The sequence below is a fragment of the Lepisosteus oculatus genome, chromosome 13 (assembly GCF_040954835.1).
Source record: "Lepisosteus oculatus isolate fLepOcu1 chromosome 13, fLepOcu1.hap2, whole genome shotgun sequence".
In the NCBI taxonomy this organism is placed as follows: domain Eukaryota; kingdom Metazoa; phylum Chordata; class Actinopteri; order Semionotiformes; family Lepisosteidae; genus Lepisosteus; species Lepisosteus oculatus.
In genome coordinates, this window is record NC_090708.1 from 18,451,718 (window position 1) to 18,477,327 (window position 25,610).

Genomic DNA, 25,610 nt, shown 5'->3' on the forward strand with positions numbered 1-25,610 from the left:
TGTCTGGGTTCCTTCAACCTCTTTCTGATCGAATTCACCATCATCAAATAGGTATTAAATGTCCTTAAAATGTTTCATATTCCCTTTCTCTATCTCCTTATGCCTTTTTTTAACTTTATCCCTGCCTTGCTTTGAAAATTCCTTAGCTTTTATGATTGACTCTTTGCTTGAAATTCACTACTTGACCAAGGCACTGAATAGAGACAGGTGTTTTTGTTCAGAAATCTTGTAAAACACCATTATGGCACACTGAAGAGAAACCATTTAGGTAACTACTGTGGCTCCTTAAGGCAATTTTGTGCAAAAAAAATCCATTGAGTTTTCCCACTGAAAAGGGTTTGAATACATATGCACTCATGACTTTTCTATTTTTACTACCATTGTACTATGTGCAGTAGGCTGAGCATATAACAAATACTGATGGCTCCTTCAAAATGTACCAACTGCAAGTTTTAGAGCGAGAAGATGTGAAAAGTGTGCAAGGGTCTGAATACCTTTTGCTAAGCACTGTAAATATGGAAATGGAAAGAAATAAAAGGACCAAATTAATGGAACTCTTTTTTGGAGGACTCATTTGGCTTAAAAGCCTCTTCCTGTAAAATATTCATGGGAGAAATTCAACAGTGTTTTATTTGGGATGCTATTATGGGAGATTGATAAATGGCCCTGTCTGTCCATGCAGGATTCCAGTGTTAAAGGTTTAAACAGCAGGCAGAGCTGCCCGCCTCATATTATGAATTGTGCACATTAAAGCTGCTGCAGTAAACAAACAGAAAGGAGAAGCATTAGGGGAAAAGAGTGAAAGAAAAGAGTAATACAGGAGGTTTGGGAGGGGAAGGGTAGATATTTGTCCCCGTATTTCTCCACAAGGTCTACATGATAGGAATTCAGAAAGGGATAAACAGCATTCCCACAGCATGTGACTGCCTCAGTGCCTCTGGCTCTAGTGCAGATGCATTAATGTCATGTGATGCTCCAACACTAGCAAACACTTGGCTATAAGTGAGACAAAATATGGGGAGAGGGATGTCCATAAAACAGACAACCTGCAACTGACCTCAGGGGGACTGGCCCACATTCACATTTCACAGGCAGGGCCAGAGAAAGCAGCACCCTTCTGTCAAACCCAGTAGTACACTTCACCACGTGTTGCCCTAGCTGCTTCAGTGACAGACCTGTCACCTGCCTTTTCCAAATAAACATGGACAGCCTCTCTTTTTCCACATGCTTTCGGCGTGTCCTCTCTCCAGCATGGCTTATTGACAGAACAGGCGCAGTGCCCATGTGGGATGGGCACTGACCTCTTTCTGAGGAGTGCTAATATACCGCTGCCAACTGCCTTAGTCCTGTATCTGGAAGTGGTACCATAGCACAGACCCATGATGTTACAGTGTAGAGAAATAGCAAAACGTAGTCTTCGTACCAGTTTTTAGCTGTATATCTTGCAGGGGCTGAAGTGCCTTACTAAAACAAGAAGCAAATGCCACTCAAACACAGGGACACTTGCATTTGTTTTTTCAAACAGATCATGTCTTGGTTAGTGCATCGATATGAATGAAGGCAATACTTTAGCTATTTGTAACAATGACAGACCCTGGGGAGGAGGAGGGCTCAGACACGGGGAAGGACCTACCTTGTGCAGAGAGGTCCGCTCCACTAGCTGGAAGGGGGCAGGGTCGATTTTGCAGTTGTTGAAGTTGACCTGCTCATCTAGCTGCCTCTCCTCCCACTCAGCAATCTGGAACAGCAGGACAGGGGAAGGTAAGAATGCTACGCAGAGACCATCCATACCAGCATTCAGAGAACAGCGGGGTTATTCCAAGAAGGATTTTAAACCTGTCCTGGGGAGCTCAGAACACAAATCACCAGCGGCCAGGTGCAGAGGTGAAAGAACACCCTGCAAGCAGAGAGCTGGCCTCACTGGGCGTGTCTGTGAGAAGACAGCTCCTAAGCTCCTGGCTATTTTACTACTTAACACAGTATGAATCCAATTTCATGCACATCCTATAATCTCGCTTCAATGTATCTCTAACCATTTACTGTTAATATTGTCAATATTCTCTTCATATCACCAGATCTGCACCAAAAGTTCTGTTCACAAACAGTTCAGTTTTTTTCACCATCCTGAAAGCCCTTAGCCACAGCCCAGGCTTGGTGCATTTTCTGTCATTCTGGTTTGTTGGGTTGGAAGATTTTTTTCTTTCTTATAAACCTTAAAGTAAAACAAATAAGGGTAACAAAACTGTATATTCAGCAAAAGGAAGCAAGCAGTACAAAGTATTCAGTATTCAGCTGAAGTATTCAGCTGAAATGTGAAATTTAACCTCTTCGTTTTCAACATACAACTAACCTTTTCATTAACTGATTGAGCACTGAACAGTCGCCATATTTAGGGATTCCTCTGAATGTTAAAAGAAAAAGTCATGAGCATACACTCACCACGACGCCAAGAAACCAAAAGCAGTGGACAGGAAGGTCATGCATACTGGAAAATTGCCCTTAGCATTAAAAAGAAGCATGTTGCTGGAAATGCACACAAAACGCCAAATGCCAGCTGCTCTTTATCCCCTGTATGAAAGCACAAACTCCCTGCCCGACCTGTATCTTGCACTTTTGTATGTCCGTGTCCAGCCCTTTAGCCACTGATTTCATGACAAGCTGGAGGAGGTCAAATGTGCAGTGGAGTGAAGGAGAGTGATTTCTCCCCAGGGGTGTCTATGTTGAATGGAGCAGGGCTGAGAGAGTAAGGGCATGCCCATCAGGAGCAGGGAGAGAGTTACTGTAGAATATTCCGGTAGCATAGTAACATTGCCCATTACATTACAGATAAAATAAAAGGTTTCAAGAAGTTTGTCTTTTATCGGTTGAGTGATAACCAGAAATTAAAAAAACAACTCCGTCTCCTATCATCACCTAATCACGTCTGTCACTCTGTAGCATGGTTCACAGACTGCTGTCTGACAAAACAGTTTCTTTGAGTCAGTCATCAATAAGATAGTCCACCTTAAAACTTCTAGCTGCTTTTGCTGTGTTATACAAATAAGATATATAATTTGATGTGCTTCCAGCAGAGTCCTAAGTACAAAATTAAGAAACAGTATTTTTTTAAAGTAATTGTGCTGTTAACATGGAACCTCAGTGGGAAAATTGAGCTCTTTCAGTATATTTTGGGCAACACAGCAGAACACTAAGTAGTTTTAGCTACTTACACACACAGAGCTCTTAACCACTGACACACACACAGCTCCCAGTCCCTCAGTCTTAACCGCTGACACACACACAGCTCCCAGTCCCTCAGTCTTAACCACTGACACACCGGTGCCCGGTGACTAAATCACACATGTGAATCACTTTGCTGTAATTGTCAACCCAAACTACAGTATGATCTTTCACCTTATACAGTACAGTAATTCATTCAAGTTTGGCTGAATTATACCCTGTTTTATATTTGTTTTCAGCTTCTTTAAAGACAACATTTTCAAGTTAGTGTAAAATCTGTTTGAGACGGTCAAGGGGATTTGATACAAGTATTTAAAATCTTAAAAGGCGCTATCCAGGCCAACCTGAAAGAAAGCCTTTAGGAACTCATGGAAATCAAGAGGAAGCACACTTGGGGCTTAAAACCAGGTGGATTTCTGCAAAGAAAGGATTTAAGGGACCTGGAAGAAGCTACACTTTTGAAATGCATCCAGGGACTCTCCCAGGAAAATACTGCATCCTATGATCAGAAAAAGTAAAAAATGTCAGATGAAGCACGCAATTTGCTTCAATTAAAGGTTCAATTAGCATGTGAGCAAATAAAGCCACTAGACACTCAGGTCCTGAGGCCCAGAGATAAGAAAACTCAACACTTTTATGCCTTTACTCCCAGCTCTAGTTTAATAGTGCAGTCACTTTCTTATACCACAGGGGTTTATGGCCACTTAAACTAAATCGGTTTGCTTGTATAAAACTTGGTATTAAAAATTGTTTTGTATTTTCTGTTTTCTGACTGACAGTTGAACTAAAGTAATAATGAGAAAAGCTGAACTGGTCTAAAATATAGTTAGCTAAAGCCAGAATTGATTTACAGAGCCACTTCCCCAGTTTAATATCATCTGTTTCCCCTACCAGTACGGGAGGCCAATAGATGTGCATTTGTGAGCTGTCAGGACTGATAAACTCTGAACATTTCATAAACTGTGACAAATTATTCTGCAGATATGAAATCAATACACCTCCCCGCCACAGATAATGTGCATATTCTGACCTTTTGCTCCCAGAAAAGTGAAGTTCACATTACAACAGTGAGAATGATTTAGGGAAAACAAATAATTAAATATCCCATTAACAGTGTGCACATGTATATTGCAGTGTTGTAATTTAGGATGGGGAGGAAAGGTGGGATGAATAGAGCACAGTGCCATTTCAGGAGAACAGTGTGGAAGAAGGGACTGCACGATGTGCACCACTGTATGAAATTGTAACCATGGCTGCAAGCTCTAATTTTTTACTTTTATTCCTCCTGGCCCTGCTTGTTTTTAATCGTTTCTAGTGCCAAATGAGCATATCGATTAACAACAGAAACAATGGCTGCAATCCTGAAGTTTCTGCATTTGCACATTTTAATAACGTCCCTCTAGACAGAACCTGTGTTTCTTTATGCAAGTGAGCTGAGATCATAAATGCTTCACCACACCAGCACAATGATGAGTGTTTTCTTGGTTAATGTATACTGTAGCAACTCTTTCTAACTGTGTAACTGCTTTATCCAATACAGGGTCGTGGGGGAGCCAGAGCAACGGGCATAAGCTGGGATACACCTTGGATGAGATGCCAGTCCATTGCAGGGCTGACACACAGACATAAACACACATACAACCTACAGTATGTCTTTCAGGCAGAGTGGTGGCACTGTGGCTAAGGATTTGCACCTGTGGCTGGAAGGTTGCCGGTTCAAATCCCGTGGCCGGCAGAGGAATCCTACTCTGTTGGGCCCCTGAGCAAGACCCTTAAACCCAGCTGCTCCAGGGATGCTGTACAATGTCTGACCCTGCGCTCTGACCCCAAGCTTCTCTCCCTGTCTGTGTGTCTGTGTCTCATGGAGAGCAAGCTGGGGTCAGAGCGCAGGGTCAGACATTGTACAGCATCCCTGGAGCAGCTGGGGTATGCGAAAAGATGAATTCCTAATGCAAGAAATTGTATATGGCCAATAAAGTGATCTTAACTTATGTCGGTATTAACCTATAGTATTCCTGCAGGGATATCACCCTGCATCTCACAGCCGGTAGCCAACTGAAGCTCAGCAGGTGTGAGCCTGGCCAGTACCTGGGTGGGAGACTCCGGGGAAAAACTAACGTTGCTGCTGGAAGAGGTGTTAGTGGTGCCAGTAGGTCAGTGTGGGTCCTAATACCCAGTATAGTGACGGGAACACTATACTGTAAAAAGGTGCTGTCCTTCAAATGAGACTTAAAACTAAGAGGCATAACCCTAACTGGGCTATAAGCAGTGGTGTACCATAAGAACCCTATTTATTATAAAGTTTCTTTTTTCTGATTTATAGGAAGAATTCAGATTCTAGTTAGTAAACTAGTTAACGTAGATGTAGATGGTAGGAGTAAAAAACAGCGGCAAGAAAATTACTTAATGACAAATCATGTATTGGGCGAATGCATGGCAAATTAAATTTAAGCGCATGCTGCAGGTACGGACAGGCAGTAATATTATATAGGTGATTCTGAGCTGCAGGAAGCTACAAACAAGACGTATCTGGTGTTTATTTAGATTATTATATGTTCCCATCAAGACAATAACAAAGCAAACAGAATGGTAGGCTATATAACAAAGAGCGTTATACAGTACTGTATGTGTGTTTCCTGAATTTTTAAATCCAGGAAAATTATGCTGAAGCTTTACAATGCATTCGTAAAATGTCATTTAGAATATTGTGCTTTGGTTTGGTCACTATATTTTAAATATGATATCATAGCTTTAGAGTTTGAAGAAGACCAGCAAGAATGATTTCTGGTCTCAGGAGATTGCCATTAACAAACAGGTTAAAGTAAATAAATCCTGCATCTTCAGGATTGACTTCTACCAACTTCTACCATAACTTCCATAAATCCCAATGAATTACCAATGCCTTCCCTATCTCCATCCTCCCACAGACACATTAGTTTGTGGTCTGTGACTAAATGTGCTAAATGACTGGCATTAATGAAAAGCAACAGTGATGAAAAGACAACAAATTAATGTTATCAATGTGCTAAATGAGTATCAATGCAAACTGCATTACACAGAGGGTTATTTATTTACACGCTGAGACGTGTGTGCTGTGTTGAGTGTGCTGTTACTGGAATCAGTGGCTGTGCTAGCTCACAACAGGCACGAGAGGTAGAACTGGCACAGCAAGCACTGCGTGAAAGCAGGCCAGTGAGGCTATTAAGTACTCATGGCTGCTCTCCCATGATCTCCACTGGCTCTCCCTATCCAATGTCCCTAACACATCCAGAGACAAAGAGGGAGAGAGGGAAAGATGGAAGTGGGGGTGCATGGGTGAAAAGCAGAGAACGATAATGTTTTAACGAGACAAAGAAAGAGATTGGAGGAGGAGAAGAGCTCACAGTACAGAGAGCCTTAGTCCTTTGGAACATTGCATGACAAAATCCCAGCCCTGGCCACCTGCACTCACAGACTAACCCATATCCCCCTGACCCATAAGAACAGCAAGAGAGGCTGCTCTGGACGACACCCGAGCTGCTCTGTACTGCCCTCTTCTGGGCACTTCCACTCCGTTAATTCTGTGCTGTCTCCTGCAGTAAACTTTCTACTACTGTTTTCTACTAAAATACAGAAACCCAGGTTAGCATGTTTTCTGTAGGAGATGGTTTCCATGAGGACGAAAACATTACAACTCTTTGTTGCACGCAAGTGTAATTGTGAAAACTTACTTGTTTTCCTGTATACAACAGATGACAGATGACATCTCTGTATACATACCTGAAAAAAATTTAGTCCTCTGATATATACATCATTATATATACTATGCAATAATTCTATATCATATAAATTATTAATGATAACGATGGAGTCCTTTCACTTGAGAAAGCATGCCTTCATAGAAAGGGAATTAAAGACATATACACTGCAATTTTATTCTCCTGTGGAGCACCATCTCCTTTGCACTTCAGTGAGTAAGTATACAGTCTGTATGTTTCTTATTCAAAATTCAGTTTTAGACCTCAGTAGTGAGGCACAGAGAAGACAGGCTGCAAATGTGTTCTTACCTCTCTCACAGTCATGTCGTCTTCTACATCGGCTTCGTCCTAGAAAGAGAGAGAGCAGAGAGATTGAGAATGGCCTCCAGCAACCAGCCCGCCTCACAAAGAGTGCCGACCCCTCTTTCCGACTCACATTGGACCTGTGTTTCGGAACAAAGCTATGAACAACAGTATAAGCAGTAGACAGGAGTGAGAATGGCAGGGAAATGAAATGGCTCCCATAGCAACACGGAGAGAGGCAGACATGTTCAGAGCTTCACAGGTGTCAAGAAGAAAAAACAATGAGGATCATTCAACAACATATCAAATTATACATTAATCGGCACTAAATGAAAATCAAAAAGGAGTAACTGTTTTATTAGGAAAGAAACAAAAAATCAAATCAATGTGATGCAGTTTCTTTCATGCATTCATGTACAGAAAATCTTGAAACACTTGCAAGCAACTGGCCTGTCAATGAATAGCTCACAGAATGATTTTGAATATACCCTCAGTATTACCTTACCCAAGTTGTTTAATTATATTCACTACAAGCCGTCATGAACTAATCTCATTCACATTAAATGTAGCACTGCGATCTCCTGGACCATATCCAATCAAAGCACTGCTGGTTTTCCCTAATTGGTTGCTAAATAACAGTACTAAATATCTGCCAATTACATATATTAATTCATGTATCTTGGGAATTGGGGTGCCACAGAAATGCAGTGGTTAGCATTGCTGCCTAACAGCACTGGGGCCCTGGGTTCAAATCCTAAGGTGCTAGCTATGAGGAGATTGTATGTCCCCACCGTGTTCATGTCTTTTCTGGGTGATCCAGTTTCCTCCCACAGTCCAAAGATATACTGGTTAATTGGCTTCAGGAAAAACCTGCCCTGGTGTAAGTGTGTGTGCCCTGATATGGGCTGGAGTCCCGTCCAGGGTGTGAACTGAAGCCATTCGACCCATTGCATTTGCTTGTTCTCTCATCCAGCTGTATCTGGAATGACCTGAGGGAAATCAACTCTAACAACACAGCTGGACAGTTTGCTTCAGGCTCCCATCACCCCTTGTGTTCTCAGAGATGCAGAACATTTACTGTGCCCTATTGTTTCCCCACCAATTCCCAGATTCCCTAGCATTAACTTTCTCAATGTGCTTCAGGATTTTGAACACCTCTGTCAAGTCTCCTCTTAATCTTCTCTGCTCACAACTGAAGAGACTTAAAATCTTTTAACCTGATTTTGTATGACATACAGTACGTGTCAGACCATTAATTAATCTAGTCTCTGAACCCTCTTCAGAGCACCAATGTCATTTTGTAAAGTAGTGAACAGAACTGAACACAATATTCTGAAAGGTCTATGTGCTTGATCTGTTTCAGATTTAGGAATAAACACCATGCTGCTTACAATGGCTGCAGTTTCTTTCTCTACAGAGAACAGGACCTTTAGATTTGTTCGTGCTTTAGTAGCTTCCTTAAAACAAAGAAACACCAGGCCATTCAGAAACTTGCTCTGAATTGAGCACAGAACCCTTCTGCCATGATGAGAGGCAAGTGAATTAACTACAAGGTCCCACTTACTGGCCACCAGACCATGGCTTTCACACCCTTCCGGCTCTCTTTTTCCGTAGAGCAAAAGTCAAAATCAGTTAAAAGGGATGCATAGCATTCTCCCCACGGGTTTCAAAGGCTAGTGACCTCCTGTTACCATTTGAAAGTAACCCATATTGCAAAATTAGGCTGCCAGCCCCAGTGTAAATTAATGAGGCTTGTTAATGAAAAAAGAAAGAACTCTAACAAGACCCAGTGAGAGAGATCTGTACTCTAACCCTTCGCCTCTAATGAAACACAGGCAGCAACCCTGACCTCCCCTACATCTACAGGAGAGCTGACAGTCCATCCATCTTAGCCCAGTAGCACTGCAGTACAGAAAAGAGGCAGTAGTATTATGTAACCACTGAAAGAAAAGATGAGGGAAATGGAGAACTTTATGCTTTCACCAAAACTCTGTTACTTGTACAGACGCACATCAGTACAATGTTGGTCACATCCAGCTTTCAGAATACACACCCTGAATGACTTTCAGACATGTTTGTTGATCGTGTACCTCTGAATCAATATCCAGGGCTGCTACAAGATTTTTGGCCATTTACTCAATTCAAGACCTCAGTAGCTCTGTTAGTTATTTCCTTGCTGTTAGTTATTAACAGCTCTCAGCCACCAAACAAAGACACTGCTACAATAATAGGGAAGGAAGATTGGGGGCTCTGGAGACCACTGCTCCAAGTCATTGTTCACTCGGGAAAGGATTAAATTGGTTCCATTATGAGAAAAATTAGTTCATTCATAATAAAAAAAACAGGGGAAATGAAAACCTGGAGACAACATTCCACTTAAGAAGGCAGCAGATGTAGCTTGAAAATTTAAAACAGTAATACACCGTAAAATACATTAAGAGGAACTGTAAAAACTGAAAGGCATCGCTACAAATTAAAATAACAGCCTTGTAAATCTGTAATACAGCTAACAAATTACTTTCAACAGAGTGGTATGAATTCCTAAAGATTGAACAGAAGGCAAAATAAAACTTTACCAGCTGAGGTTTAAATTATGCATTTATTGCAGCTCAACCACAAAACTATTGAGCTGTAGTAACCTACATAATGTGATGTGATCTGTGCTGAAAGGAGCACAATATTTGCTTGGAAGTGCTGGACATTAGCAGACTTCTAAGCTGTTCTGACTTCCACACAAAAAAAACCTGGACAGAGACAATTTTAAACAATTAAGCGCAAAAATAGTTTCTCCTCTCTTTCAGATTTCCCTTCTGCCTATGCTCTCAGATCACAAGCACGCTTCACTGGCACACTAACCTAGTGGCCCCCATGGAGGGCAGTGACAGAGCATATACAGCAGAACGCAGTCTAAGATAAGCCACTAGTTTTGTACATGACTGAACACTGTTGTCAGAGACAACCTCAGCTTGGCAGAGCACTGAGCTCGGAGCAGTGCTGACTGATGCCTCTCACGAAAAGCATTACTAAACTGTTGGCTATTTAGTGCAATGACAGTGAGGGGCTTTAGAGAGGCCAGGCACAATGTCTCTGTGGAGTGGGTGGATCAATATGACATATCTCACAGCATATGATGCTGCCAATAAGTAAACTGACAGAGCCTCTAGGTGTGTCCCAGGAAGGGAAGATGAATGGTAGGATCCAATCTAGATGCAAGAAACAAGCATCACAAGCAGGTCTGAGAGACAGCCTGCATGGTTTTTAACTCTTTTGTGAAAAGGGGGCTGGCTTTTAGAGTTCTGTTTCTGTTCCATCGCTGCTGAGGTTAACAACTGACACGACATCAGGTGTGGAGAGACTCCTTTATCCTGAAGCCACACATCTTGGAAGGATCTGCCTAGTGCAAGGGTGTTCAACAGTTTCCACGTCAAGACATTTGGCACGTTCTCACACATTTCTTAGATATTCCTAAAAATTAACCACCTATTATATATAGGCCTGATCGTGTTCTTTCCAAAAATGACACTTTCTAACATTCAAACATATTGCCCATTAATCTATAATGTATCTTAATTCACAGGCTAACTGGGAGTTAATTCATATTGCAAAACATTTTGTGAACACTTGTAAGGATGGGCACCACTCAATGTGCTGGTCTGGTGTTGCAATCTATTGCAGGCATGGAGAAGTGTGGTTGTTTACAGGCTAACAGGAGAAAATGAGAAATTTTATCCATAAAGCCCTGACGAGCGGGATTCATATCAAAAGTCTTCCTTGCAGGTTTAAACTCAGTTTAGCTCCTGTGAACCATGTAAGGTCAATAGCAAACACAAACTCCTTGGTCCAACATTTTCTCCTCCCATTCTCAAAAACTGATCCCTCCAATCATTGAAGTTGAAACGCAGATTTAAGCTGTAGTCTGGAAACAGTCACACTTTTTGGAATGCAAATGTGCCGTTTTCCCTGCTGCTTTCCCAGCAACTTGAGTAAAAATAAAAAAAATGTTAAAATGTCCAATATTCTGCATTCAAGGGTCTACTTTCCTCTACTTTGATAAAGGTACTATATTTTTGAGTTTGTCTCCACTGCTGCAGTGCCAACCTAACCTTCAAAATGTACAGCCAGTCTGTTCTCGGCCAGTAATACACTGCGTTGCATTTTATCCTGCAGTACAGTGCTCACAGAGAAAGTAAATACACATCGATATGAGGTCCTCAGAGTGCTGCTGCATCACTGGTGTCTAAATAACCTTTTGAAATACTGGGAAAACAGATGACAATCTGACTCTTCGAGTTAATGGAGTAAGATTGAAGTAGTTTCCTCAATTGCCAGTATCATGGCTGGCTAGACAGAAATGTTAGAGAGGTTGGACCTGGGTATTTTGTCCACTCCTGCTCTAATGTCTTATTTAGGACAGAAATCAATTGTGGAACAACAAGAATTGCATGTTGTGAGAGAACTCTGATCATTCTTCCTACCCAAGGTAAATCAAACACAAGGTTGCTGCTTACAGTAAAACACTATCTCTGGCACTGGCAAAGAGAACATGCTGTCTATTGTTCCTCATGTTTCTCCTAAGGGAAACATCCACTGACAGCTGTGCCTGTACAATCCTGAGCCAGTGGGATCTCTTTGAACTACAGCTTGAATTCTGTTCATTTTACAGGTTATCCTAAATTATTTGCTTTTTAAGGATTAAGAAAACAGTATAAGATATTGATCGGTTAAGTAAGTCATCTGTTCTGTTAAAGCAAATTAAAAGATTGAATTCTGTTTTTTGTTCTAAATTATTTCAAATCTTCATTTGCTCATTATTAAACTGGTGATGTGGTGGTGACCTGTTGTAGAAAACATCCTGAATTGGAGAGTCTTGCTTCAGACTAAACCACAGCCTAACTACAGCTAAAGTGTACATTTCACACTACTGAGACTTTGTCCCGACTGATCCTAAACAATTCCAGTATTCTTCCACAAGTTCCTGAATTAATGCAAGGTCTAGTTGAATGGAAACACTATTCTGGAATGACATGGAAGACCTAAAGCTACTTATCTCTGCCCTATGTTACAATAATAGTCGAAGTGTACGAAAAAGTCCAGCTATATAACACTCATTCAGCAATTGTTCAGGAAATAGAATTTCCCATATCCATTTGTTTTTCCCATCTTGTATCATAGCTCGTGGAATGCCTCAGTATCCCATACACTGTAAAAGGAGCCATGAATCTCCCAAGGAAGCAGGGTCCAAGAGTCAATGTACTGACATCTGAGGCACAGCGCAGTCTGCATGGCTCTCAGCCCAAAGTGTCTGAGGCACGAGGAGTAGTTTACACTGGATCTGTGATTGGATTATGTAATTCTGTGGCTGTAAAACAGACTGTCTGGAGGGAAAAAAAGTTCATCACACAAAACCAAAATGTGAATGCACACTATTTTTCACAAGAAAAGGGGTGATCCCATGCCTCCACAGTGGGCATAGATGGGCTAAGGTTTCCCTGGCATAAGTACAGGAAAAATATTGATCAGTGCATTCATTTTAAGTGCCACATTGATTTAGTTAAAGTACAATAACCTAAAAACTCCTAGATTTCTTCACAATGTTTTCACAATACAGTAAAAGCAATTTGGTAAGTAAGATATTAAGACAGTGTTAAAAGGTCAGTTTCTAATGTTGTTCATCTCAAGCTTTTGCCATGTGTTTCCAGTTTTAACCCCTGTGCAACTTTATCTGTGTATTTTACCCTTCATTTATCTGCTATGCTTTCCTCATATGCTTTTACAATAGACCATACAAATACTGGGATATACTTCAAACATGGTTCCAAGAAAAAGTCTAATCACAGAATAATTGTGACCTTGTAGAATAACGCACAGTTATGGCATGGCAAGACTCTTATCAACAGCAACACTGGCTATAATGTGAAATCCTAAGATAAGCTTGCCGGACTTTCATAAGGAAAAACAGCTTCAGTACGTGCAAACTACTGTACTGCCCTACTACCCTACTCTATGGTCTGCAAAAACCCTGAACAGGGAGTATGTGGTCTGCCTGAGTTTTGAATGTTTCTAGTTTGGACTTGGCACATCTGAGGGTCGGCACATTCCTGAACTCGTCTAATCATTACAAGATCCCATACAGCAGCGGCTGTAGCCTCCGTAGTTCAGCATTCAGGAGCGCTGGCCAACCCTCGATCAATACCAGCAGGCCTGGGAGCCTCTGCATTAACAGCACTGCTGTGGCACGCAGTTGGCTCATTTCTCACATGTCAGACTCTCGGGTGGAACTGGAGGAAAACTGCTGCAGATGAACGCACTGCCTTCCTGTACCTTAAATGAATACGATCCTAACTACCACTTTTTCAATAAATCCAGAATTAAGCACAGGAAAAGAAAATATTACTAAACAAGAACTATTAGACTTAACTATTAGACTTTCAATTGTTACTCACCAAGTGTACAACAATTTGATCCACCTCATATTCTACCAGCAAATGCTGTTACATACAATAGCAGCAGGCTCTTTTATGTATAGTAAGCCAAATACTATAGATTTCAATAATTCTACCTTATGTGGATTAAAAATAGCCTAGGTAAAGGTGTGACATTTAATAATATTTTAATCAACTGCATTTCTTCATCAGAGCAAGATGAAGACGAGTATTTGCAGCTCACAAATCCTGGAATTGATCTATCCGCTGTGCAATGGGAGTCTACTCCATCAACATGGGATAGGTGGCGAATAATGATGATGAGATTAGGACTGCAATCAGTCACCATCTGTTTGACTTATGCTGCCTCCCACTGAAACCTCAGTCTAGAAACCCTGTGATGCTCCCTGTCTGTAGCACTCTCTGCTCCACACAGCTGAAAACTGCAGCATCAGTGCACTGCCGCTGAGCTATGGATTTTCTGCAACTGTTCCCCAGATAATGGAACAGCGCTGACCTTTGATATCTGACATTGGGAAGCGCATCGTGATTATTTTTTACTTCTGTACCAATATAAAAATGATCAGAATTTAAAAAACAACAACTTTGTAGAACCAATAATTTTTGTTGCATATAAAAAGCTTTCAGGATATATTACATAAGTTTAACCCCTATTTTCCTGAATGTTTGAGTACAATATACTATAGGTCTTAGGGAGAATACAGAGAGATCCTTCTCGGTAAATGGCGTATCAAAAAAGGGGCCACCTTTTCTGGTTCTCTGTGACTAATCCTGGCATTATGAACTTTGGGCAGTGTGGTCAAACCTCACCACACAACTACACAAATGCCAGACGAGTGGGGTACAGACAGATTCTCCAGCTGATGTGCTTCAAAACCTTTCTGAGGAATAGGAGCAAGGACTGTCCCACACCCCAGCCATGCCCTCTGGTGTCTCGCAGGGAAACTGGTGACCAGATTGCAGTATGACGCCAGACGTGGCAATGGAAAAACCACAGCTCCAATAAGGACGGATCATAAATTAAACATGCAGTCAATGCAGCCCTGTGAACCAAAAGAAAAAAGAAAGGCACAGCAGTCGGATATTTCTCACCGAGAGAAAACGGATGTAATTTACCAGTCATAAATTTTTCACCTAGTTGAAATCACTCATGCACTGCAAGAGACGGAGAGCGAAAGTTAGAACGTCCTAGAGGCACGGTTTTTATAAATAAGACAAACAAGAATTTTTTTTTGGTAAAGGGGAGGGCAACATTGTGACAGTATGCAAGATTACTATGGAGACTATTACAATAAGCACTACTGAGCCCTAGAGAATTTTAAATCACTAGTTTATGAGTGTAATCAAAATAAATTCGTCACCATAAAAAAATGATCAATCTAGCATTGGCAGTTACTGATAAACATGAAATATTTACCAGGTGCATGCACACAGATCACCACAGGGAACAGCACTCCTGCAGCTTCACGCAGTTCATTAAGCAAGGGGTCAAGCAAGGGGTTTAACTCTCTTAAAAAGACACAAACGAAGCAAGATGCAGGAAGGAGAGAATGTACACGTAACCTGCTCTTCCTAAACCAAACTCTCACTGATGAATAATTCAGTGAGAGAGGGGCGGTGTGGTGGCTCTGTGGCTAAGGATCTGCGCCTGTGGCTGGAAGGGTGCTGGTTCAAATTCTACAGCCGGCAGAGGAATCCTGCTCTGTTGGACCCCTGAGCAAGGCCCTTAACCCCAACTGCTCCAGGGGTGCCATATAAGAGGCTGACCCTGCGCTCTGACCCAAAGCTTCTCTCCCTGTCTGTGTGTCACATGGAGAGCAAGTTGGGTTATCCGTAAAAAGACAAATTCCTAATACAAGAAATTGTATATGGCCAATAAAGTGATTTTATCTTATTCTTCCAGCTGTGGTTTTCAATCTGACTAAGGCAGTGGCTTTGGTCGCTTTAAAGATTTACTTTAGGGACTGTCAAGTTGATTCACAACTTATTACCCAATTACCCAATTAAACTTAATCACAAAACAGTCTTTTCTGTTAAATGGAATTTATAATCTTATCTGGATTTATCTGGAGAGGAGAAATAAATAATGTCTGATAGTTGTCTTTAGAGTAAAAAGCAGATCTGACATTTACAGGGATATTTTACAGATTAAAACAGTAGAAAGAGAAGAGAAATCGCTTCTGTGCGCATTAAGTGCACCAGCTTTGTGAGACTGTACTGAGAGAACAGAAAGGTTCCCAAAAACTTGTACTCCGAGCTCTGTTCAGAAAATCCTGTCTCCAAAGGTCTCTCTGCCCAATCTGTTGCTTCATGTTTTCAGGGTGTCAAGCTGCGTGTTACAGTTGCTAGATCTTAGCAGTGCAGAGCTCCCTGCATTAAGGCTGATCTGAAGGATTGAATTTGCCATATTGAATTTGCAGATCGCCAGAGCTCTTCATGCAGTTACCCATATTAACATTCAGAGAAGCAGAATGTTGTGCAATACTGTATATACAGACTCCATTGCAATACCCATCAATCTTCTGCAAAGATTATTTTAATTAATCTCAGCACTTTATTGTAATAACATAACAAGCTGAACCAGAGATCTTCTTGGCTGCACTTTCTGGTTAATCAGAAAGAAATCTTCCCCCAACTCAGGAACAATGCTCACATGCTAAATCTCTGGAGTCCGCTACTCACTACTGCGGAAAGGTACAGCAGTCTGCAACAGGGGAAATGCTTTACATACTGACCAGCCTCCTCCCTACTGTTCCTCAGCAAAGCTGAGAACGTTAATAGACTTTACATTCACCACTAATCTCTATCCACTCTGCCCCGATGATCAGAATTTGCTGTACCAAGTTGTTCCAGAATAACTAAGTAATATCTTGATGAGGGAGAACTTAATCAGAAAAAAGAAGGTACACTATATGTGATCACTATAAAACAAATGTGGCAATAATGATACCTGATTCTTTGAACCAAAATGGCAAAGATAATACAGAATGTGGAGATGACATATAGTCTGATTTAAAAAAAAACAATATATCAAAATAAGAGGAGGGATAACAGCATCCAAGGTCTCCTTCCTTTCTGCTGCTCCAACCCTCTAAATTACTGAAAAGCTATAATTACCAGAGTGAGCCTCTCTTCCTCAAACTTATCTCCCCTCCACCCCATTTCCACCTGCTCAACTACTGTACCGCTTCGTTAAACTCCCTCTTTTTATGAGGGTCAAGTATGGCCAGGTCAAGCCAAAATGTCTTATGACCAACTCTTCAATAAACATTCTGAAATGCATTTTCTTATTGGGTGATGTTATTCCCTGCAAACCAACGATATGATGCATAATGTAAACTTCGGGCAATGACTTCACTTTCTAAAAGAAACCCATTCAGCACATTCCCTGTCCAGCTCTAAGTTAAAGCCTGACTTTGAAATACAACACCTTTCTTGGGTTTTTCTGTGGCCTACTGTAATACAGCACTGTGACCTGCAGTCTCCCTCCTGTCCTGTTTCAGCTGCTTTGAGATTCAGTGTGGTGCACTGCTGGCTTGCTGGGAGTGAGAGTGCTCCATTAAACACCCAACTCATTGTGCTTCAGGTCAATCACCCCACAGGAAAAACAGGAAAGCTCATTTAATTGTCAATCAATAGCCCGTCTACTTAAAATAAAGAGAGAATTACCACACATCTTTAATTCGGCAGAAATGAGATTTATCTTTTAACTTTGTATGCACGCTGAAAGACCAGTTAAAAAAGAGAGCAGTTAAAAAAACTGAATAGAGGAATAGACAATTTTTGCTTGTGATGTATAGTCGAAGGTAAAAGTGAGTAAAGGTAAGGGTGTAAAAAAATGTAAAAGTAAGGATGAAAATTGGTGGTTTATATGTAAAATGGTTTTGTTTTGTTCACTAAAATAAAAATAATAAATAAAAAAAACTGAACAGAATGAAAATGGGGAGTTTCTTCAGAACAGTCTTGACGTGAGTCATGTGTATCACCCTCTCTGCCAGGCTCAGCTGTTTCTAGGGTTGATCAGTCAGACACAGACAGATGCGGCAAAGCAATGACTCCGCTTCACTTCTGAAAGGCCCAGCCTCGGTCACACAATCACCTGAGGCACTAAAGTTCCTTTAGTATTCATTATTGATACTGGATATGGATGTATTGTAGGTACAGTATATTGTGAGTCACATTGCAACTCCAGTGATCAGTGCTCTATCACTTGTTAGAAAAAGTAATTCAGCCTGGTTGTCTGTTCAAAATCAGTTTCCTCTCAGTTATTATAGACCTCCTGTGTTGAAACTCACAACAATCAACACGACGCCTCCTCACCTTTGACATACAGTACTTATCAACACAAATTCTTCCTGTTATTAACTTACACCATGGGTGGACTTCAAAAATCCAAGACATGAAGGGATACGACCTGTGACATTTCACAGATGACGAAAGCACATCTGAGACAGTTGAAGAGAAGTGGAGAGGCAGACAATATGGTGTGGAGATGGAGGCTGGACACCACTTGCTCTGTGCTTTGCAGGAAAGCTATGCTTCACCTCTTTTGGCTTTTCAAAACAGAGACACCTCTGAAAAGCACCTTCTCCGTCTCCTGCCTGGCTACGCACCCTACCTGCTTGGGCCATTTCTGTGAGTCACAAAGCAACACATGCCTTTGCTAGCCTTAGAATTACAAACGATCAAATCACCAACTCCCCAAAAGAGCACACACCTCCTTCTTTATTTTCCTTGATTTATTTTTTCCCCATTGCGCCGAGATGTGCGATTTGATTTATTCCATTCGTTTTTCTGTTGGTTGCTGTTTTTGTGTCATAACGTTTCCCTTGAGCAAGGCTGATGATTTATAAACCGTGCACAAGTAAATTCCACAAACAACATTAATAAAAACAAAATGAAATCAGCCATAGGGTAGCCATCAGAGGTAAACATCGAAAGTGAGCAAGATGTAGGAAATGAAAGCCGACACCGTACCTAAATCACCTTCACCTTCAAGCCTTCAGCTGTCACTCAGAGACTTGTATGGAGGTTGTCTTGCCCCAGATAGAACCAAAGCTGTTAAAACCTCTTTTATATACTGATCCCAATTAGGAATTGCCAATTGTCTCCTTTTGTCTTGGCTCTCACCATCAACTCCCCTGCTACAAGCGTGAAAAAGGATTGGTACGCAATTTGATAAGCAGCAAGCTCCACTGTGCTTGGCACAAGGGTTAACACAAACAGGAGGAGACACATGCCCTCACTGACATCAGTGCAAGCCTGCAGGCACTCCAGGAAGTTATAGGCTTTTCTAAAAAGCCAAGGTGGCTTTTTTCCAACTAATGCCAACGCTACTGCATTGTGGCTTCCTGCCAATTGTGTGCTACTTCTTGAAGAACGCCAGTCACAGGAGGCTGGTGTCATGACCCAAGTCTGAATTCATGATATCCAGGCTATGGGACTTAATCTGCGCTTAACTGGATGAAGCTCTCAAGAGCTCTGGAAACCCTTTCTACTTCTCAGAATAAATGCTCGGAAGCTGTTCAGACAAAGGGTTAAGGAGGTTTCAAGTTTGCCTTTGAAGCAAATGTGATATTCATGTGTCTATGTGAGCTTTTGAAATGAAACTCGAGTGTGTAGCATTTAATTATTCTTCTAAATATTGTTCTTCAAGGTACTAGGAGAGGTGTACAGGTGCGCTAGGTGAATCCCAGGTAAAAGGTGATTGCTGTGCTGTGGTGATGCTGCCGGAGAGCGGCAGGACACATGCGAGTCTGAGGAAGGAGAGCTCCAGCCTTGCAAGGCCTGATGAAGATGGTTCCTGGAGACGATGGGCGATGGCACCAGTGAGTGTGGGCGGAGGGGGCAGAGGCTGTACTGGCTACGGACACGTACACAACCTGCATATACGCCTACAGCACTGCCACCACTACAACCTATACACACACCTGCAGCACTGCACACAACTGCCACATACACACAAAAACCACTGCATGCAAGTTATACATACAGTACACCTACAGCCACACACACCTATGGCACATATACATGGAACACACAGCACATTCACACGTGCACATGCACCTAGTACACTGTTCACAACCTGATCACATACACATACGCCACACTACACAAATTGAGCATACACACCTCTGCAGCACTGCACAATCCTACAATCCTAGACAGAGCCTGAACATGCCTACAACACTGCATACACATACCTAGCACACACTCAAAGGCATACAGCTACAAACACTACACACACACATTCACATCTGGACAAAACCTGAATAACACTCCATCACAAGCAGTTGGAAGACAGCCAGAGGAGACTGGAGTCAGTCTAACTCATTCCCTGGAGAGGAGCCTTCTTATGAGACCAAAGAGCACTGGGCTCATGGGACTCCTGGGTTGTAAAATAGCTCACACTGAGGAGCACCATGACAGGAAAACTACAGCATGTGGTTATGGTTATTACATTCCTCCCAAACAGTGGAGGAAAAAGAAAATGGAATATAAATGAAAACCACATAACTTTAGACAGAGTATCCGTCATTGTCTGTTTTTTATCGTGTCACCAGAGAAAATTATTTGCAGAGCACTCTAGGTTCTGCTGAAGTCTTTCTTTTGCATTGTGCATTCAGGAAATACTTAAGAATATCTTTCTGCCTTAAAAATGTCTCTGTCATCAAATGTCAGTACTGGCCCCCTCCCTCTGGCTGCCTGTGCTGTTGTGGGGATTTCACGGCTACAGCCAGACTCCTAACTCCAGCACACTGGAATCATTTGTTGATTGGAGAATCACATGACAGGGTGGTTTTTGAGGTTATGCTGTGTTGAATCATCCTTTATTTCCCCACAGACATTCCCTGTGCACTATAGATCTGCAGCCACTGTCTCAATAAAGTGAATAGTGTGGCTTATTAAGGTCAGCTAAAAAATCATTATAATGTGACATTTCTTTGTCTGTATAAAGAAAACAACCTTGCAACCTTAGACAGACTTCCAGGAGGCTTGGAGAGCTAAGCTCATTTTCAAAGCTCTATACCGTCAAAATGCCACTTCATGATGTGGCCAATTATTTAATGCACAAAGGAATTGAATTGTGTAAACAAAGGAAATTCTACACAAGTAATGACTTTTTGCTGTTTCTACAACCCTAGTCATCTGAGTTGGAAACAGTCTAAATAATAACGGACTAAAAAAACACAAATTCACAATTACTAAATCAGCTGTTATGGGTTTCACGGATGCGCTGTTGCCTGTAAACCCACACAGACCAGGGTTAACCCCATGCTCATGGAAGACAGGGTTCTTGGGATTGAATAAGGATTCAGCACAGCACAGCTCAAAATGATGAACCCTCCCTATGAGACATATCTGTTGGAAAAATGATTGCATGATCAGTCACAGGGAATACTCTGAATTCACGTATGAGTTTTCTGCTGGGTTGGTTGGTTGGCCAATCGAAAAGCCACTTACCACAATGGATATCCTCACTCGTTTGGGCTTTCTGTTGTCAGGAGCCCCTGACACATCATTGTTCTTCAATTGAAAAAAAAAAAACAAGGGCAGGAGACACAATGTTAGAACCTGAGGGACCTGCCCACAAACTGTTCAAATGAAAATTAGAGAGGCGGGTAGGAGCAAACCAGTTATCACCACTGGCACCACTAAACACGCCAGAGAAGGACTGGAAAGAGAGGAGGGAGAGAGAGAGGGGGAGAACTGGGGCAGAATGTACAGGTAAAGATATTATTCCAAGCCCGCTGCATTGCGGCAGGATCCTTTCCGGGATTTGCACCAATAAAACAGACAAGACTTTATATATCAATGTAAATGAAGTACAGCCTGCATCGTAAAATGGGAGCAGTAAGATCCCAGATGTAAATCACCTATCAATACTGATTTATTGTTCTACAGTTGGTATCTGTTCCATTATGTTACTTAGTGTGCAGTACCGCAGAGCTGACTGGATCATGCACAGTCATTTCAAGGGGAAAATAAGGAGCTGTATCTCAACTTCTTTGTTCTTTGCATTAGTGTGTGCTCTTTTTAGGAAAGCCTGAGGCTGACTTGTGCTCCCTTTGCTTTATGTTTGATGTGAAGCCCAAAGGAGCTGTTACAAAGCAATGGTTTTCTTGTTCTGTCCTCCAGGGCTAATCTGGATAAGAAAGCCATGCAGTGCCAATGGGAGGCAGATGTCTCGGCTCTCAGGAATGCCACACTGCCACCACACTGGAGAAGATGATGTACTGTATAGTCCATGGGTTTTAAAGGGAACAATAAGCAATATCTTCCTTGCCTGACAGGATAAGATGGTGTGGTATAGGAGAGTATGAATAGGGAATGGGGGCAACAGTGTGGGGCAGTGGTTAGGTTTCTGGACTTGTGACTGGACAGTTAGCTGCTGTACTCTTGAGCAAGGTACTTCACACAAATTGATTCTGTAAAACTCTCTGCTGTATGAATGGATTCAAACACAAATCGCTTTTTCAATAAAAGCGTCCTAAATTAGTAAGAAGAAGTGGGACAATGGTTACCAATGGTTAAGGAAAAAGGTTCAGTAAGATCATTGGTTCAAACTCAGACTCTCTAATGCAGTACTGAAGTGGTAACTGAGATAGCAGCTATTCATGTGCTAGCTATTAAGAAGAGGCTATGACATCTGTGCATTGGACACCGGTTTTGTTTCATGGACATTGGGGAACTGGTGTGGCTGTGGAGGACTTTTACAGATCTCTTTTCATCCTTGTACAACATGTGTATAACAGCTTTGTTAAGCAGTGAAATTGAAGAATTGGGATGCCTTGACAAGCATAAGCTGTAAAAAGGAATATTGCATTTAGTGAATCAGTCAAAAGTGAAGAGCACACGTACCTCTGCAGGCTCAGGCTCAGGGTTGGCACAGAAGAGGTTTTTTAAGGCAATGCCTGAATTGTCCTGGGGAGCTACAGGAGATGGAGAAAACAGAAAAAAATCATGCAAAAGCAAAAACAGAAAGATCTTCACATTTTAAAACGGCTGCAGAGACCCACTTTTCTTCTCAAATAATAGCTGGCATCTGACTTCCTTTGGAGCAAACTGCTCCATGGTGTATACTCGGGGAGCTACAGACTCTAGCACACCGTTACTGGCAATAGTCATAACAAAACAATCAGGACACCCAGCGCAACATTTGTACTGCACCTTCCACCTCACTTCACCTTCTGGGAAGTGTGGAAAGCACACCCCTAACATCACATAATCAACACTCAATCTTCTTTAGGATCTAAATTATCACGTATGAAAAGCTATGACATGTTATTTGTTAGAGAGAAAAACACAACAGATGTAAACCTAGCAAGGTGGTAAATTTGTTATTTTCCTAAAACAAAACAAAAACAACAACAACTCAAGAAACCTGAATTGTTGTCCATGCTTGTGCAGGATACCCTCTTCAGTGCTGGTTTAAGGGGCTTCTGGGAGTTGGTACGCGTGGGGCTGAATGAAGACTCCTCTGTGGAAATCTGCAGTAAAACACACCAGACGTCAGGGACCAGGAACATTATCTGATCAGTACTGCACAGAGTGAGGAGCTCTCTTTGGAGGAAAGTATTTTTGATATTACTGCATTAATAGGGGGTAGGTGGACTTGCGGGCTGTTGAAAGAGATCATAAAAGCTCCTGCTCTACCTCTGAGTCACCGTGTGTCACACTGAGCAAGTTAATGAACTTCTTTGTGCTCCGTCCTTCATCTGAAACTGAGGCCCTTTGGTCGGTGAGTCTCTAGTTGCATTTTTTGGCATCATTCGTATCTATATTTCCATTAGTATCCTTGTATTGCAAACATATCATTTTTTTTCTTTTAAATGCAGGTTAACAAGATATTTCATAGACTACAGAAGAATGTAATTGGCACAAATTAATGGAACACTTTTGAAAATACAATAAGTATCTTATAGAAATTAATGAGACTTTCAGAAAATTGCAACTGCAGTTTTCTGGAAAATCATACTTTCTGTTAGTCTCTTATAGAATAATTTGAATGACTATTATGATACTTAATTTTAGGAAGTGATATCTGTCAATAAAAGTAACATGCACTGTATGGCATGTTGTTAGACAAAACACAGATCCCCTTGTATTTGAGAGAGCACACAAAGTGAGTCACTGGTCTTTTGAATAACTTCAGTACTAAAGCAAAAACTTATTTCTACATTAAGCACCCTTTTTCTTAATGTACAGAGATGTATTTATTGCAATGGAGATGGCTCCTATACTGTATGAGGCAGGTGAGAGCACAGTTTCTAAAAGTTTATCTTACACGAGATGTTGAATACCTATAACACAACCCCCAGCTTCTTTACAGTACACTCATTCCTTACCACTTCACAGCTTCCCTTTTAAAACATTGCTGTTTCTTCTGCCTGCAGTCTCGCCTCCTGAGTAATTAATCACCCAGGAGGTTGTTTCTTATCAAAGTTAGATTAAATTAAAAAAAAATTGAGAGGCAGAGCCATTCCTGAAAAAGAAGATCCACTAATAAACAAAAAATTACACTTATTAAGATAAACGCATGCATAAAGCAGCTCGATGTTGGGCCTGTTTACTGAATTAGAACAGCACAAACGTTTTCTAAAAGTACTTCCTTCAGCAGCTAACACCCTAAGTACACAGGACCGCCCAAGACTTAGAACTACTAAAGAAGCCAGTTTCTTGCTAACTCAGTGTGTTTTCAGCAGAGAGGTATCCCAGGAAAAAGATGGTGCACAAAAATAAAGATAATCAAGGAGAGAATTTGGCCTAAAACTTTACCAGAGAGGTTCAGGAGAATTTTCCATTACAACCCAGGGTCTGTAGGCTGGAAGACCCTTCTGTGGGTTTATAGTTACCGACTTCATTGTGCCTTCATCTACACTGGTTTACCCTCCACGCTAAACCAACACTGCAAAGCAAAAGCTTTTTATCTTGCTGCACAGATCTACTGTCTGGTGTTCATGATTAATACTTTCTGTGATCTTGATAAATGAGAAATTACAGGAAATGAACCGTCCAATATACAATGTATTGAATTTTCTCATTAGGTGCTGTAAACAATAATCTGATTTTAAGGCAATTTAAGGAGGAATACATGCACTAGAGTTATTTATTACTAATTCTTGGTTATCTGTATGTTGAGTGTAAAATGTTTGAAATTGCTGCCACACAGAGAAAATATTCTGTACGGTGTTTTTTTTGCTGTATTCCGTGGAAACAGTAGCATGCGATGGTAGAAAGGCTGGTAAATTGCTGCAACACTCTGTACCGGCCTTGATCTGTGTCCCCAGACACCTCCAAGCCAAAAGCTGAGGTGCAGAGTAGTGATATCTCCTCACAAAGAGCAGCAGCAATGGTATCCATTTTGTGCTCCTGTTTGCAATGAGCCAGTAGCCCTCTTGCACAGTCTTTCACACTAACTGTATTTCCCATCCCTGACTCTTCTCAAACATGAACGTCAAAGTCACAGAGACGAAGACAGTCAATTCCAAACCCTTGGAGTTTTATGAGACCGCAAACAAAAACACTAATTAAAAATGGGTATGCTGTAAATTCCTCATCTCTCACCTGGGATAATGTATCTTAAAGTGGACAGCCTTACAAATGACTAGTAGAATTGTGCTTCGCCTAAGTTCAGTTCTTTTTCCATGCACCCCCCTGGCTTTCATACTGCCTCTGCAGGTCCTCCTCTTTTCACGGCAACGTCCTGATCCTCTCCGCGAGTTTATTCAGCTCTCCTGTTCTCTCCCTCAGGGTCTCTTTGTCCCAGCCATTTAGGACCCCTGTGTCTTCTGGCTTGAGCTCCAGCTGCGCTCTTAATTACTTACACTGATTGAGCCCTGTAATTGAACTATTTTCCAAATTAGATCATTTTTATAAAAATAAATCTCATTTCTCGCACTCAGCC

The 25,610-nt window shown here is 41.5% G+C and overlaps 1 protein-coding gene across 4 annotated transcripts in view; it reads right to left on the minus strand.

The window, feature by feature from the left end:
- Positions 1-25,610, minus strand: part of LOC102690024 (chloride channel protein 2) — a 273,605-nt gene that overhangs the window by 12,997 nt on the left and 234,998 nt on the right. For 3 of the 4 annotated variants that reach the window (XM_069197305.1, XM_015361712.2, XM_015361707.2), the window contains 5 exons: positions 23,088-23,193; positions 22,565-22,635; positions 21,167-21,229; positions 7,266-7,304; positions 1,634-1,738 (listed from right to left, as the gene is read on the minus strand). In XM_069197305.1, the coding sequence (XP_069053406.1) occupies positions 1,634-1,738; positions 7,266-7,304; positions 21,167-21,229; positions 22,565-22,635; positions 23,088-23,193 (384 nt within the window). The remainder of the gene's footprint in view (positions 1-1,633; positions 1,739-7,265; positions 7,305-21,166; positions 21,230-22,564; positions 22,636-23,087; positions 23,194-25,610) is intronic. The other variant, XM_069197306.1, reaches the window with a different exon arrangement.